The 15,130-nt window shown below is 57.5% G+C and overlaps 5 protein-coding genes across 5 annotated transcripts; 2 read left to right on the top strand and 3 right to left on the bottom strand.

Moving 5' to 3' along the window:
• Positions 1 to 90: 90 nt before the first annotated feature.
• F5Z01DRAFT_615000 (WD repeat-containing protein JIP5) lies at positions 91 to 1,350 on the bottom strand (the record flags this gene model as incomplete). Its single annotated transcript, XM_046260842.1, has 1 exon — positions 91 to 1,350. One exon carries the CDS (start codon positions 1,348 to 1,350, stop codon positions 91 to 93), a length of 1,260 nt encoding a protein of 419 aa, XP_046122304.1.
• Positions 1,351 to 2,795: 1,445 nt separating this feature from the next.
• Positions 2,796 to 5,318, top strand: F5Z01DRAFT_194785 (permease family-domain-containing protein). Its single transcript, XM_046258034.1, has one exon. The coding sequence runs from the start codon at positions 3,282 to 3,284 to the stop codon at positions 4,989 to 4,991; it is 1,710 nt and encodes a 569-aa protein (XP_046122303.1). The 5' UTR covers positions 2,796 to 3,281; the 3' UTR covers positions 4,992 to 5,318.
• On the bottom strand, positions 5,234 to 7,990 carry F5Z01DRAFT_194743 (putative mRNA capping nucleoside-triphosphatase). The gene is made up of 2 exons (XM_046258032.1): positions 5,723 to 7,990; positions 5,234 to 5,673 (listed from the first exon to the last, which is right to left on the bottom strand). The coding sequence occupies exons 1-2, from the start codon at positions 7,733 to 7,735 to the stop codon at positions 5,476 to 5,478; spliced, it is 2,211 nt and encodes a 736-aa protein (XP_046122302.1). The 5' UTR covers positions 7,736 to 7,990; the 3' UTR covers positions 5,234 to 5,475.
• Positions 7,991 to 8,388: 398 nt separating this feature from the next.
• F5Z01DRAFT_643111 (armadillo-type protein) lies at positions 8,389 to 12,194 on the top strand. Its single transcript, XM_046262692.1, has one exon. The coding sequence runs from the start codon at positions 8,700 to 8,702 to the stop codon at positions 12,108 to 12,110; it is 3,411 nt and encodes a 1,136-aa protein (XP_046122301.1). The 5' UTR covers positions 8,389 to 8,699; the 3' UTR covers positions 12,111 to 12,194.
• On the bottom strand, positions 12,195 to 14,472 carry F5Z01DRAFT_643110 (F-box domain-containing protein). Its single transcript, XM_046262691.1, has one exon. The coding sequence runs from the start codon at positions 13,994 to 13,996 to the stop codon at positions 12,254 to 12,256; it is 1,743 nt and encodes a 580-aa protein (XP_046122300.1). The 5' UTR covers positions 13,997 to 14,472; the 3' UTR covers positions 12,195 to 12,253.
• Between the last annotated feature and the right edge of the window lie 658 nt (positions 14,473 to 15,130).

Raw genomic sequence — 15,130 nt, 5'->3', positions numbered from 1 at the left:
CACGATGACTTATTATATATATCTTTGAACGACACTTTCGGTTTTTACTGGGTATCATATCTATCTAGTCTAACTATCTAGTCTAACCATCTAGTCTAATCCATCAAATCCCATGATGCCATGCGCCCCCATGGGGCCGAGCTTGTTTTTCTGTGCCTCCTTTCTCCGTTTGGCCCTCTGTTTCATCTCTGCGATGCCGTCTTCACTATCAGAGTCATCACTTTCCGCCGATCGTTTCCGGCTGTCTTCTCGCGCCTCATCTTCACTGTCATCCTCCTCCTCGTCTTCCTCCTCCTCGTCATCCTCGGCTTCCTGCTCTTCGCCCTGCAGCTCGGACAGTTCCTCCCAGACCTTGATCGTGTCGCCGCCCGCGCTAATCAAGCGGTTTCCGCAGTCAAATCCTAGCGACACGACACCCTCGGTAACATCATGCCGCAGATTGGGGGCCGTGAGGACGGCTCTGTCCGCGAGATCGACAACGCGCAGGCTGCCGTCGCCGAGCCCGCAGACCACCTTCTTGCCGTAGCCCAGAACCTCCGGAATCATCGTCAGCGCGTCGATGCTCTCGCCTCCCTGCGAGCCCCTCTGGCCGTCCACAATGATGCGCTCCTGCTGGTCGTCCCAGGCGCCCTTGTCCCACACCGTCAGCACGCCAGACCCGGACCCGATGGCCATGACGCCGTTGGCGCGGTTCTTCTTGGGTCCGAGACCGGGCACAAAGGTGGACGAGAGCAGCTCGTCCTCCTGATCCTCGCTCCTCACCAACACGCCTCGTCGCACGTCTGTGACGGCCAGTGTCGTCCCGCCCGTGCTGACCCACTGCTTGGAGAACCCGCTCGTGCTCTCCTCGGTCGGCGGCAGTGGTGTGATGCTGCTCACATAGTCCGAGTGCGGGAAGTGTGTCTGGGCGGGCTTCTTGGTGCCGTCCTCCCTCGTGTCCCAGATGTGCAGGGCGCCCGAGTCGGTGGCGAGCAGCAGGCTCTGCGGGTTCAGGACGTGCAGAAGGGTCGGCGCGTCCGGGACTGTCGTGCTGGTGGGGATGGCCATCTTCGACTGGACCTTGCCCGTCTCCGCGTCAAAGTACTTCACCAGCGCGTCCGTACCCGCCGAGTACACGTTGGCGCCGTCGTGCGTGTAGCCTAGGCATCGGCAAGAACCCTTGTGTCGGCGGGTGCTCCAAGTCGTGTCAATGACATCCTTTCCGTGCTCGTCGGCCGAGTCGATCGGGGGCAGGCGGTAGGTCTGGACGTGGCCTGAGGAGAGCCCGACAGTGAGGAGTGGTTGCGTCGGATGGAGGGCAGTCGTAAAGACGTCGGCTTGGAGAGGTATGGTACAGAGATTCTCAAACATGGCGGCGAATGGAGCAAGCTGGAGCCTGCAAGGGTGTGTGTGCGCGCGGAAAGGGTCGTCTTGGCGGGACAAGAAGAAGAAGTTGGGAAAATTGAAGATGGGTGGAGACATCGCGAAACAGTGCAGATCCGCCAGTCAATTCGCACGCGCACGGTGGCCCAAGCTTCCTTCAGTTACCTTATCCAAAAAGCGCACAAAGGCTCAACATCACTCCAAAGAGGAGTCCAACCCGCGCATTTGTGCCGCGAGCTGCATTGTCCGGTTCCTCTTCAGTCGCGCCTCCATCGACGTCGTCTGGCGCACCGCTCGCCGAGGGCATGCTGCTCGTCGTCGGTGATGGGGTTGGGTCGCGAGATTCAGTGCTGTCAGCATCATCATCCTCCCCATCGGCCAACTGGTGCCATATTTGTACTGAATTGTCGTCAACGTTTGGACCCAGTGGCCCAGTATCGACATCCGCATCGTCATCTCCCGAGTCAGGCTCGGGGAGGTCTGGCTTATGAGTGGGCGGCTTTGGCGGCGCACCGATGCTATCAAGTCCATCGTTTCCAATTTTCGGGATGCGTAAAGCGCGAGAGTGAAGCGGTGATGGCCCGATTGCGTTGGTAGCCGCCACGGAAGCTGCCAACATGGCGAAGCACATAGACGTGAAGGGGTGCATTGTACGACTTGCTGCTCGGGTGTCTCTGAGGCAATGGCTTATCATGAAAGACTGAGAGCATCTCGACGACTATTTAACCAACAGCCGATGAGGCTGTGTTTCACACCTGCGCATCATGATCCTACATGCATGCGCGACTGGGGCCGCAAGGCTGACGGCCCTTGCGAAGAGTCGGAAAGACAGGCTGACACTAAGTGAGCATCGGATGCGACGGCATCACTGTTGTGCAATGCGAGCAGGTCCGACGTTGGCAAGACAGTCTGGTCAGAGATACTTGATCGTTGTGTTTTGAAGGCTGCTGCGACTACCGAGGCCAATTGCACGACCTTGCATTTGTGTGTACCGAGAGACAGTGCACGAAACCCAGAATACCAATTACGAGATGGTGATAGTCTTCACGGTCGCCTGTTCAACATGAATGCCAAGACATCACTTAACTATATCGCATTGTATCAAACGCAAAAGTACGACCACACTGCTACTCGGATGCTCAAGAATATAACAACGCATGACCGTAACTTCTCGATAACATCGCCAAGGCACTCACCATCCGTTGGTGCGTCACATCAAGGGACTCAGGTCCCATTTGATCTCGACAAATCCAAATGAAAACAATCATGTCAGTATCTGCCAAAGATAGTCGATGTCCTGCCGCAGAGACGTGACGTGACTTTCTGCCTAGCACCTATCTATGACAACCAGCTAATTGTCATCTGTCAATGGACCCGACAAGATCGAGTCACGGTTCAGGGTAGCCGGTTATCTCCATTTTTTTCTCCGGTACGTACCCGCCTGTTAGACAGCCTCATCAGCAACACCAAATGTGTTCGCGCTGAAACCACGACAGCTGGATCACGATAACCTCACCTCGGCAGCCGGGCTCTTCCACGAGCGCACCGGCCTATTCCACCTCAAGCAGACGGCGCCTTCCGAGCCTCATCCCCCACGTTATCTTGCCGAGCGCCCGCAGAGGCGATACGCACAACCACGATCCCACCCATCTTCCCCGCAAAACCTGTTAAGATAGCACTTGGCATGGCTGCCACGCTATTTATCAGACCCACTGATAAGGTTACATCCTTTGGACGGAGCTGTGATCATCGCTGTCTTTTGCCATGTATCAATCATCCTCGACCAGTATATCAGGGAGCCCTGTCCGCCGGTCGGACATGGCTGTACATTGATTGTCCTGCGACAACAACAACAAAACCCTCACTCGACAGCGGCTTCAGCAGGTTCGCCGCTTCAATAACCGCCATCGCAACACACGATGTCTTCCCTACCAGGCGCCACGCCCTCGCGGCCTCTCATCCAGCGGGTCGTCAAGTCCGTCACGACAAAGGAGGGTCTCATCGGCACATATGACTACAAGGCTCTCTTCACGCCCAACATCCCCTTCATCCGCCGCCGCGTGATGAGCAGCCCCTTCTTCGGCCTGCACGACCGGATGCCCCTCCTCTTGGCGACTCTGCTCGGATTCCAACATGCCCTGGCCATGCTGGCGGGTGTTATCACCCCTCCGCTGATCCTCGCCGGCGAGGGCGGTGCCAACCTCGAGCTTCGGCAGCAGCAGTATCTCGTCTCCACGGCCCTGATCGTGTCTGGCATCCTCTCTGCCGTGCAGATCACGCGATTCCACATCTGGGGCACCCCGTACTACATCGGCACGGGTCTCCTGTCTGTCGTGGGCGTCTCCTTCACCGTCATCCCCATCGCCCAGGGCGCCTTCTCGCAAATGTACAGCAATGGATTCTGCCCTACCATGGATGACGGAACTCCCCTGCCTTGCCCCAAGGGCTATGGGGCTATCCTCGGTACCTGTGCTGTCTGTGCGCTTCTCGAGATAGGACTCTCGTTCATACCGCCAAAGGTCCTCCTCAAGATGCTTCCGCCCATCGTCACCGGACCGACTGTCATGCTCATTGGCGTCAAGCTCATCCAGTCAGGCTTCCAGAACTGGATGGGCGGCAGTGGCCTCTGCGCTTCCGAGTCCACCGCCACCGGCTTCTTCGCCAAGTGTCCCAACATTGAGGCACCCCATGCCCTCCCCTGGGGAGTGCCCGAGTACCTGGGACTCGGTTTCTCCGTCTTCCTGACCATCATCATCTGCGAGCGCTTCGGCAGCCCCATCATGAAGAGCACCAGCGTCGTCATCGGCTTGCTGGTGGGTTGCATCATCGCAGCCGCGACGGGGTACTTTGACCGCTCGGGTATCGACGCTGCACCGGCCGGATCGTTCATCTGGGTTGAGACATTCCCTCTGTCGATCTACCCGCCGCTGGTCCTGCCCATATTGGCACTGTACATTATCGTCGCGACTGAGGCCATTGGCGACATCACCGCGACCTGCGACGTGTCCCGACAGGACGTCGACGGCGGTCTCTACGAGTCCAGGATCCAGGGTGGTATCCTCGCGGATGGCCTGGCCGGCTGCTTCGCCGCCTTGATGACCATCACGCCCATGTCTTGCTTCGCCCAGAACAACGGCGTCATTGCTTTGACGAGGTGTGCGAATCGACGCGCAGGCTACATGTGCTGCTTCTTCCTGATCCTCATGGGCGTGCTGGCCAAGTTCGCGGCAGCCCTGGTGGCCATCCCCTCGCCCGTCCTCGGCGGCATGACAACCTTCCTCTTCTGCGCCGTGACCGTGTCGGGCATGTCCATCGTCGCGCGGCCCCACGACGCCTTCAACCGCCGGTCCCGCTTCATCCTGACGGCTGGCCTGGCGCTCGGCTACGGCGCGACGCTGGTGCCCAACTACTTTGACAATGTCTTCTCCTACTCGGGCGACAACCGTGCGCTGCAGGGGTTCCTGGACGCCATTACACTCGTCATGAGCACCGGCTTCGCCGTCACCGCATTTGTTTGCATGATCCTGAACCTGCTGCTGCCGTTCGAGATCGAGGAGGATCTCCAGGGCACCGTCAGCGAGAACAGTACGCAGGACGAGGTCCAGCCGCAGGGGGACAAGCAGGTTTGAAAAAAAAAAAAAAAAAGTCGTTATTTAGCCAGGATACATCCAATCCAAAATCATACTTATTTTTAATGCTGCCTTAATCACCTCCTCTTGCCCTTTTGTACCGATTCTGCTGAAAGTTATACGCCGCCTTTATGTAGGTTTGATGTTCCCGAGCTTTGAAATACTGGCAGTCATCTTCATACGCCCCGACGCAGTCCTCAAGGGGCTACACTGGCACTAGTTCTCGGTACTGGATTTATGATGCCATGTTCTTTGAGCCTGCAATAGGCTTCTTTGCATATTTGCCTGCAGCTCTAATGCTTTCGCAGGTCCCATTATCAATCGCTGCCAGTCGTCCCGGGTACTTGATGACCGAAATCCCGGACAAAGCCAGCAAAGCGAAGACGTATTACAGCTGTAGCCTCCCGAAAGAACACCGTCTACCCAAACGCCACCAGTTGCCCTTCCGTCTTGAACGCCAAGCGCCTTGTCAAGCAATCCGTGCTTATCGTGGCCCTTTTCCAGACACATCCCCTATTTCATCTGCCTTTCTCGCGAGTAGCCGGATATTGTCCACGAATCCAGTCACGAGCTCGAGGTACCGATGTTCTCGGCCTTCATCAGCCCTGCGACCCTGCTCTATCAGTGTAGCCGGGTCCAATTCGATCTCCAGCTCATGCTCCTTGGTGAATCGACTTTGACCCTGGGATCGTTAGTACTAAGCCACTACAGTACGATTTTAGGGCACTGACTCTGTCCTTTTGCTCCTGCGTGACCTGTGTCAAGTCGATCTGATAGGGACCCTGTGTGTAGCTGAGGCGGTCCTTCCTGCGATCTGGTTGTCGGTCATTCTGCCGCGCGAGCGCATCCTCTAGTTGCTCCAACGGGCCATCCCAGTCCATCTCGAGGTTAATGGAGATGCGACAGTCCATAGGCCCCCATGGAATATGAAAGTCGAGATCCGCCACGCGCGCCTTGACAATCTGGGCAATGACCTGGCCGGTTTGCTGGTTCCGACTGACCCTGACGCGAGGACGTCGCCTGCCCTGGCCAGGTTGGGGGGCTGTGTTCATGCATTCGGGCAAACGATCCAACATGTCGGGCGTCATGTCGACGAATTGATCGACTTCATAGCGGTGCAGATATCGCAACGGTACCCGCCTGGTGCCTGCTGCTTGCTGTTCATGTGTCTCCTTGACCGTGGCGTTCAAGAATTCATTGAAGGACTTGTGCGCCGACTCTGTCATTCTACTCTTAAAGGCGACGCGTGACGGGTCCGCGAGAATGGCTTCGGATAGCAGGCCCCGCTCCACGCGCTGGTCGTTGGTGTCCCGGTCCACGAGCGTCCCGAGCTTGGCTTCGACTTCGAACTTGATACCCCTGGACTCTATTTCGTGAGCCGCAGGGTTTTTGATGATGTTGAAGAACAGAAAATCAGCCATCACCCGAGGAATGTCTTCGGGCGGACCCAAATTTGTGATGGTTGGTTCCCAGTCACCCAGCAAGTCCTGTGCTGGATGGGCTAGTGGCGGAGCGGATTCGCGTGGTGCGTCGCGTGGTGGAGGAGGCTGAGTGACCACATGTTTGGCCCCGTTGACATGCGCGTGCGCGCGCTTTTGCAACACAAAGTTGGGCTTGTTGGGCAACCGCTCGCCCAGTGTCCGCGCACTTTGAGCCCAGATTGGGGGCGCGGGATAACGTCGCCGGATAGGACCCTTGGCTGGTGCATCTTGCTTCTTGGAGGTCTTCGCGGGCCGCTCCCCGTTGACCTTGGGCTCGTCATCCCTGTCTTCCATTTTGCGCTTCGCTGGTGTTGTCGCTCGGTCCATGGCCTCGGAAGGCGCAGGGACGTAGTCGTTGCCGCTGGGTATCGACGGTGGCCTCGTCTTTGGGCTGACAGACATACTATGTTCCCTATCTAGCACCGGTGGATTCGTGATTTGCGCTACAGATGTACGTCTCTGTGATAGAGTCGGCGTTTGTGCGCGTGATTCGAGTCGAGTATGTGGTTGCGGTTGGGGTGGCGGAGGTAAAGGTTGCTGATATTGCGTCGGTGATTGTTGTGGATAAGAGGGTTGCTTTTGGGTTGCAGACAATGGAGGCCCTTGCGGCGTTGGAGGTTGTGAATGGTGCGTCGCGACGGGGCTGCCGTACAAAGAGGGCCCGTATTGTGCTGATGTTGGCGTGGGCGTCGATTGTTGCGAAGCAGAGCGCTGCTGATATTGGTACGTAGGCTGTTGCTGTTGGACCTGCGGCACCGGCTGCTGCTGCTGATATGGGTAGTTCTCAGGTCGAGACTGATGCCGCATCACGGGACTATCGTGGGGAGGGAAGTAGCCTGACGCATTTGGTGCTGCGGTAGGTGTTGGCGCAGGACGATATGCTGTAGGCGACGGACCTGGGGGTCCGGATGGGGATCGAACATCGTGAAACGAGGTTGTAGGCTTCAAGGGAGGCGGCGGGCCTGGGCGACCTTGTGGATACGGCGGCTGTTGATAGGGCGACTGCGGAGGCCCTTGGTGATATGGCGCAGCGTGGTACTCATATTCGCGTGATGGAGGATTGCCTGGTGACGGGTGCGGGTAGGAGTATTCGCGATGCGCAGGATAGCTGGCCGGGCTCTGTTGGTGATGTTGCGATAGCTGACGCGGTTGCTGTTGCGGCGTGGGCGGCTGGGGTTGAGGCTGAGGCGCGCTTCGCTCGCGATCGCGGCTGCCATCGCGGCCACGGTCGCCCGAGTCGTTCAATACAGAACGCAGATCCATTGTGGCATCTGGCGTTGTCTTTGTCGTTGTTCAGACGAAAGGATGCGCACCAGTTGGCAATGCGATCGGTGCGCCAGGGGGCATTGTTCGAAGAAGGCGGGCGCTACTGCAGTACACAATAAATCTCCAAAATAGCGCCAGGTCCAATAGATTAAGCAGTGTCGAAAAATTGATGAAGCGTAACAGTGACTGTAGCGGGTGACGTGGTGTAGTTGGCGTGGTGTTGGGGGCAAGGAGACACACAATCGCGACCAACATGTAACCGTTTCCCGGTGATGGAAATTTTCGGGCAGGCGCAACTAATACTACGTACTTCGCAGGTGTAATATTGGGCTGCTGGAGCAAGATGTATGAGCTCAGAAAGGCCCCTCGAAACAAAAGGGCGGACGTCACCAATTTGATCAAGTTCAGAAGCAGTGTTACTCACCCTCCTTCATCAGTTTTTGGCCATTCTTCCTGTGCATCCCCATCAGCTGTGGTTGTGCAAGTTTGAGTCTGCGTCCTCTCGCACCTGGGGCGTCTTGCAGCTAGACAACCTTGTCATAGACTACTACTCTATGTGCTACATGTACGCAGAGACAGACGACGTAACCTAATTTATAACATGGCATTGCCAAAATTAAGTAAAGTTCAAGCAATGGGATTGTCTGGGGGCAGATTTCGAACTTTGTCCTGCCGACTCGTACTTTCATTCAGTGTGCAAAATAGGCCACACGCGCAATCACGTGTGGAACCGTCGTGGGTTGCTGACTCATCCTTCATCTGCACCCTCGGCCAGCTGAACACGTCAGGTCGCCCGTGCCTGGCTGGCTGCAGGGCAGGCGAGCTGCAGCAACTCCAAAGCAAGTGGCCCACAGCCTCCAGCAGCTTCCATCGTCATCACACATCACCAAATATCTCCCTCGACAAAAGAGCTGTCCGCTCGCACACTCCCTCACCTCAAACCACGAATACTGCACCCGGCATGATCTCCTCCGCCACAGGTGTTCTCGCCTTCCTCTCTGAGGAGGAGGCGGAGCTCAAAGTCTTCGCCCTCCAGACGCTCAACGATGACATTGACACCGTGTGGACAGAGGTAGCCAACTCACTCGGCCTCATCGAGGAGCTCTACGAAGATGAGAGCTTCCCCGAACGTCAGCTCGCTGCGCTCGTCCTCGCCAAGGTCTACTATCACCTCCAGGCCTACAATGACAGCATGGTCTTCGCGCTGGCCGCCGGTGACCTCTTCAGCTTGGAGGACCCGGGCGAGTTTGAGGAGACCATCATCTCGCGCTGTGTCGACCAATACATCGCCACAACATCCGCGAAGAGTGCGGCATCCGACTCCGACAAGCTTGCCGAATTGACCACCACCTTTTCCGGAATCACAGCTGCGGCCGTTTCGTCACCGACCTCACCTTTCTCGCAGAAGGCTTTGCCACCCAAAAGTCTTTTGTCGCGCGACTCGATCGACAACACCATCCTAGAAGCGGCCGGCAAAGAACGTTCTGGCTCGGTCGCCCCCAGCCAAGCCACGGATAAGGCATTGCAGAGGGTCATTGATCGCCTTTTCGAGAGCTGCCTGCAACAGGGACGTTATCGGCAGGTTGTGGGCATTGCCGTCGAGGCCAAAAATCTGGACGTGCTGCGAAAGGTTATCAAGCGTGCTAGCGATGATGCAAAACACGCCAAGGCAAATCCTCTCGAGGCTAACCCCGCCGAGGAGCTGATGGAGTATACTCTGAGCGTCTGCATGGATATTGTGCAAGAACGCGGCTTCCGCCACGCAATCCTTCGGCTCATTCTCGATCTTCTGAACGAAATCCCCGAACCCGATTACTTCTCCATCGCCAAGTGTGCCGTTTACCTGAATTCGGACGAAGAGGCTTCGCGCATGCTCCGCCAGCTGGTGGAAAAGGGCGACAGAATATCAATCGCCAACGCTTACCAGATTGCCTTCGATCTGTACGACAACGGCACTCAGGAGTTTTTGGGCAAGGTTTTGGCATCGCTGCCTGCGCAGCCCGCTGCCAACAAGGAGAGCAATTCCGAGGCTACCGAAAACGAAGGCCTACTGGCCGACCAGGGTTCGTCAGAGGAGGAGTTGCCCGAAGGCACTGCCAAGGTCTACGGCAACATCCGAGAGATCTTGGACGGCTCGAAAACCATCCGTCTCAACCTCGAATTCCTCTACCGAAACAACCGCAACGACAGCAGCATCCTCAACAAGGTCCGCGACTCTTTGGAAGGCCGGAACTCTATTTTCCACAGCGCCGTTACGTTTTGCAATGCGTTCATGAACCAGGGCACCACCAATGACAAGTTCTTCCGTGACAACCTGGAATGGCTGGGCAAGGCTGTCAACTGGTCCAAGTTTACCGCGACAGCCGCACTTGGTGTCTTGCACCGCGGAAACCTGTCTCAATCCAGGAAGCTACTTGAGCCTTACCTCCCCCGCGCTGGTGGCTTGGGCAACGGTTCAGTGTACAGCCAGGGCGGTGCACTGTACGCCTATGGGTTGATCCACGCCAACCACGGGGCCGATGCTGTCGACTACCTCAAGGAGCAGCTTTCGTCTGCTGAAGATGAAGTTCTGCAGCACGGTGGTGCGCTCGGTTTGGGTATCGCCGGCATGGCTACTGGCGACAACGAGGTGCTCGAGAAGCTCAAGGACATCTTATTCCAGGACTCGGCTCTCAACGGTGAGGCGGTGGGCCTTTCCATGGGTCTCGTGATGCTGGGCACTGGCAACACCCAGGCCATTGAAGATATGATCACCTACGCACACGACACAACCCACGAGAAGATTGTCCGCGGTGTCGCCATGGGTATGGCCCTCATCATGTACGGCCGTCAAGAAGGTGCCGACGTGCTGATTGAGGGACTGCTGAATGACCCCGATCCGACTTTGCGCTACGGCGGTATCATGACGGTCGCCCTCGCGTACTGCGGCACGGGCAGCAACAAGGCCATTCGCAAGCTTCTGCACGTTGCTGTGAGCGACGTCAACGATGATGTCCGCCGCGTAGCCGTCATGTCTCTCGGCTTTATCCTCTTCCGCAAGCCTGCTAGTGTCCCTCGTATGGTCGAGCTGCTGTCCGAGTCCTACAACCCTCACGTCCGCTACGGCTCAGCCATGGCTCTCGGTATCGCCTGCGCTGGCACCGGCCTTGACGAGGCCATTGACCTGCTCGAGCCCATGATGAAGGACCCAACCGATTTCGTGCGCCAGGGCGCTCTCATCGCTTTGTCCATGATCATGGTGCAGCAGAACGAGGTTATGAACCCCAAGGTGGCTACCATCCGCAAGACGCTCAAGAAGGTTGTTGGCGACCGCCACGAGGACGCCATGACCAAGTTTGGCGCGGCCCTCGCTCTTGGCATCATCGACGCCGGAGGTCGCAATTGCACAATCGGCTTGCAGACGCAGTCTGGCAACCTCAACATGGCTGGCATCGTCGGCATGGCCGTGTTCACGCAGTACTGGTACTGGTTCCCATTCACGCACTTTTTGTCTCTCAGCTTCTCGCCTACCTCTGTCATTGGCCTCGACCACGACCTTGAGATCCCCGACTTCAAGTTCCACTGCGCCACGCGCCAGAGCTTGTTTGACTACCCACCCGAACAGGAGATGAAGACCGAGGAGGGTCCTGCGCTGATTGCCACGGCGGTCCTGTCGACCACGGCGCAGGCGAAGCGCAGGGCACAAAAGAAGGAGCGTGCCCAGCGACGCGAGAGCATGGACATTGACACGCCTGCTCCTAAGACGGGTGGCGACAAGATGGACGTGGATGAGGACAAGAAGGAGGAGCCGGAGAAGAAGGACGACGCGGAGAAGAAGGAAGAGACGAAGAAGAAGCCCGAGAAGGAGAAGGTAGGCTTCGAGATTGAGAACATGAGCCGTGTTCTCCCAGAGCAGTTCAAGTACATCTCGTTCCCCGCCGGTCGATACAGGCCTGTCAAGAAGCCCACTGGTGGACCGTTGCTGCTCGACGACACGCAGCCTGAGGAGGAGAAGACCTTGATCGAGGAGAAGCTCAAGAAGGTCACCACGGAACGCGCGCCGGTCGCTGGTCAGCAAGCACGTGGTCAAGAAGGCCGCGGTCTGGGTGGTCGCGGCCGAGGCGGCTTGGAGGCGTTGGTCGACGGCCGCAGTGGTGGCAACGAGATCGTCAACCAGCTGCTCCGTGGCTCCGGCTCTGGCCGATCGCCGTTTGGCAATCTGATCGACATGCCCGCTACGCCGGGAATGCCCGATACCATGGGGTCTGGTGCGGCGGCCGCGGCGGGCGTGCTCACGGCTGTGGATGAGGACGGCGAGGGTGACGAGGAGGCGTCCGTCCCAGGTGAATTCGAATACTTCTCCGACGGTAGCGACGATGAGGAGGAGCTGTAATCGGGGACGCGTGTACCATATAGAGCGTGGGTGTAAGGCATTGCCTGGGTGGTGATAGCTGAAATGACACATAATCTACTGTTCTCCTCGTTCACATGTCAAGTTGTGATTCCTCAGTGCTTATAATTGGTATATATTCTTGTTCAAGCCGTCGGGTCCAGGTACTCGTCAATGTTCACACGCTCGAAGAAGCTGATGTGTCCAAATTCCTTCCAGTACTGCGCCACCACATTTTGTGAGATGATGAAGAGCTCCGTGTCTAGGTACTTGTCCCCCACAAAGCCCGTGCCGGCGACGTGACCTTTGCTCTCGACCACACGCGCCCCAGCAAATGGCTCCTCCACGGCCGTCCTCAGGTAGCCCCCAGGTCCAAGTTCCTCCGCGACAAAGGTGTACTCCCCCCTCGGCACGTTGGGGTCGCCTGTGAGCTTGATCGCCTCGAGGCGACCGCGCAGAGACCGTGCCGACGCGCGCCTCTGCTCCCAGTCGCTGTCGGACTCGCGGGCGCCACGCACCAGCTGCAGTTCTTGGTCCGTCGCGGGGGGTTGGTCTGGCTGGTTGAACAGGAGGAACTCGCATCCGTGGCCCGAGTAGTCGCCGACCCAGATCCCCCGGAAGGGTCTTTCCGGAGTCGGCGTGTATAGCTCCGGGTCCAGCGTCGAATAGGTCAGCAGCTCTTCGCCAATCTGCCCGCCGGTCGCCATGGCGAACGAGGACCAGGGCCCATCCCGCAGGGCTGGGGGCGCATTGTGACCCCCAAAGCCTCCTAGCATCTGAATCCATCGTCTGATCATGAATGTACGCTCTGAGACCTCGGCCCGGGACTGTGGCCGCGATCTAGCTCGGCTTGTAGATGTGAGGTCCTGGGAAGGGATGTTGGGCGGCGGCCAGGTGGCTATGCGGAGGAGCCGCTCTGGTTTGCCTGCCCAGCTGTCGCGGTCCAGCGACTTGGTGAGGCTAAAGTTACTGTAGACGTTGTGCTGTCGCTCGTCCATGACCATGGGCACCTCGTCGGCGTACCGGTTGGCCCCCTCTCGCTGCGAGAATTCACAGGCAACATCACTGTCGCGGTCGCCAACCTTGAACTGCAGGATCGGGCGGTCGAGGTGTAAGCTGACAATGGGCGTGAAGCGATGAACGACAACGTGGGGGTCCGCAGCGTATGGCTGATATGTCGTATGGCGGCTGATGGCCAAGAGTTGTAGACCCTCGATGCAGCCTCTCCTCGGGTCGTAGCGCGTGAGCATGAGTCTGCCGGTCATCTCCCGGTTGCTGAACCAGATTTTGTGCCTTGGCAGAAACCAAAACAGCTCGTGCGCCACGTAGAGTTTGTGGAAGCTGTCGCACGGGTATGGTGTTGCGACCTTGACACCGGGCACGTTGTCCTGTACGATGGGCTGCCAGTGCAGGTCTGAGAGCGCATAGGCCTGGAGAGTCGAGCACGTACGCGCCGCTGCTACGAGATCGCGCGGCGGCAGGAATTTGAGGACAGCATCGATGAGCTCGGGCGGGAGTTTGAAGATGTGGCATGCACGTTCGCTGGACTCTGCCGCATCCGACGCCATCCTCGCGGCGCTGTTGGGTCGTGCATCAGGCGAAGGGTGATGTCTTTTATGGGGGTGACCATCCCGTATAAAGGCCTCGCCTGTGACACCGCGGACCATGTCAAGATTGGCCTCGTTCTCTGGGTTCAGGCGGCCATAATGATCTGGGGAGGTGGTCACCGTCGTTGGCACAAAGGGCCGCTCTTGAGCGTCCGAGCGCCCATGCTTGGATGATTTTGACATGATGAATGCCAGGGCCAGGGCAGTGGAGATTGCCAATATTAACGACCAAATATATGGCGAGATGGCCGCGAGGACAGTCGCGGGCAGGATGCGTCCCATCTGCACGTGCCGGGCAGAGAGGGAATGTGGTTATGTCGTCGATGAACAGAAGATCTCACCAACAAGGTGCATATGCACCTCTCTCTGTCCGTCCGTGGCACGCGGTAGTCTAATGAGACTGTCTGGGGGCTGGGACAGAGGACATGTAAGTTAAGTCCATAGGTACATGCGGTATACCATTTGCTGGATCCGCTTTGGTGCTCAGTTGGGTAGGTGGTCGTTGTACAAGTAGGTCGCGATTCAGGTCTGAGGCGAGCTAGGTCAGAGACTGGACTGGTCCGGTCGTCGGTCAGTGGTGAGGTCACCAGCGTCTGTCAACGTTCCACTCGAGTCTACTGATTTAATCATGATGGACCGGACCGGAGGCCCACGATTAGGGGCATGTTGCCCGTGCCTACCCTAGACAGCTTTCATCGTCTGCCATAAAATCCCAGACCACGAACAGAACCAGTTTCATTCTGCTGCGCAATTCTCATTGTCCTCCCATAACATGCAGCCAGTCGAAATTCTACACGTGAGCACCAGCCAGTCGTGTTGGTTCATGTCTCCCTATAGAATGTGTGGTCTCCCTCGCATGGGCCCTACTAAAACAGGCAGGACTTTACACATGAGCCTCGGTGGCATTTCCGCGCTTGGCACAATTGGTCCCTTGTTGAGTGTTCTAATTACGGATTAACTTGCTCATTGATCATTTGATATCGAAAGGCACCGCAACCTGATTGTTGTGCTTGTAGGGACCCTGGCCCATGCCCGATGTCTGCAACCCAAAAATACCTTAATCAGGAGCATCACCTTCAAGCGCAGGACTGCAGACTCATGTGCGCATGTATTGATTCTTCATTGCACCGTGAACGACCATTACGTACTGGATCCTGCAGGGCCGCCTCGGTAGTGATACCGACCGCTGGCGTCCGTGTCCGCTGCCCGGCTCCGACGTCTTGCTTCAGGTTTCTGGGCGCCTGGGCCTCGACATGCTGAAAGTTTTGATCGACAGTGACGCGATTGACTCTGCTGATCGCGACGCTTGAAAGATCGCCAGCGCGGTCTTTCCATCGACATGTGCCTCTCAACGCAGTAATTGCCCATTTGATCAACAATCAGTCGCGACACGTGCCCTATACGTATTTCAATCGC

The sequence above is a fragment of the Emericellopsis atlantica genome, assembly GCF_019669845.1.
Source record: "Emericellopsis atlantica unplaced genomic scaffold F5Z01scaffold_2, whole genome shotgun sequence".
NCBI classification, from domain to species: domain Eukaryota; kingdom Fungi; phylum Ascomycota; class Sordariomycetes; order Hypocreales; family Bionectriaceae; genus Emericellopsis; species Emericellopsis atlantica.
Note: the sequence above shows the minus strand (reverse complement) of the source record. Positions and strands in the feature narration are given on the sequence as shown.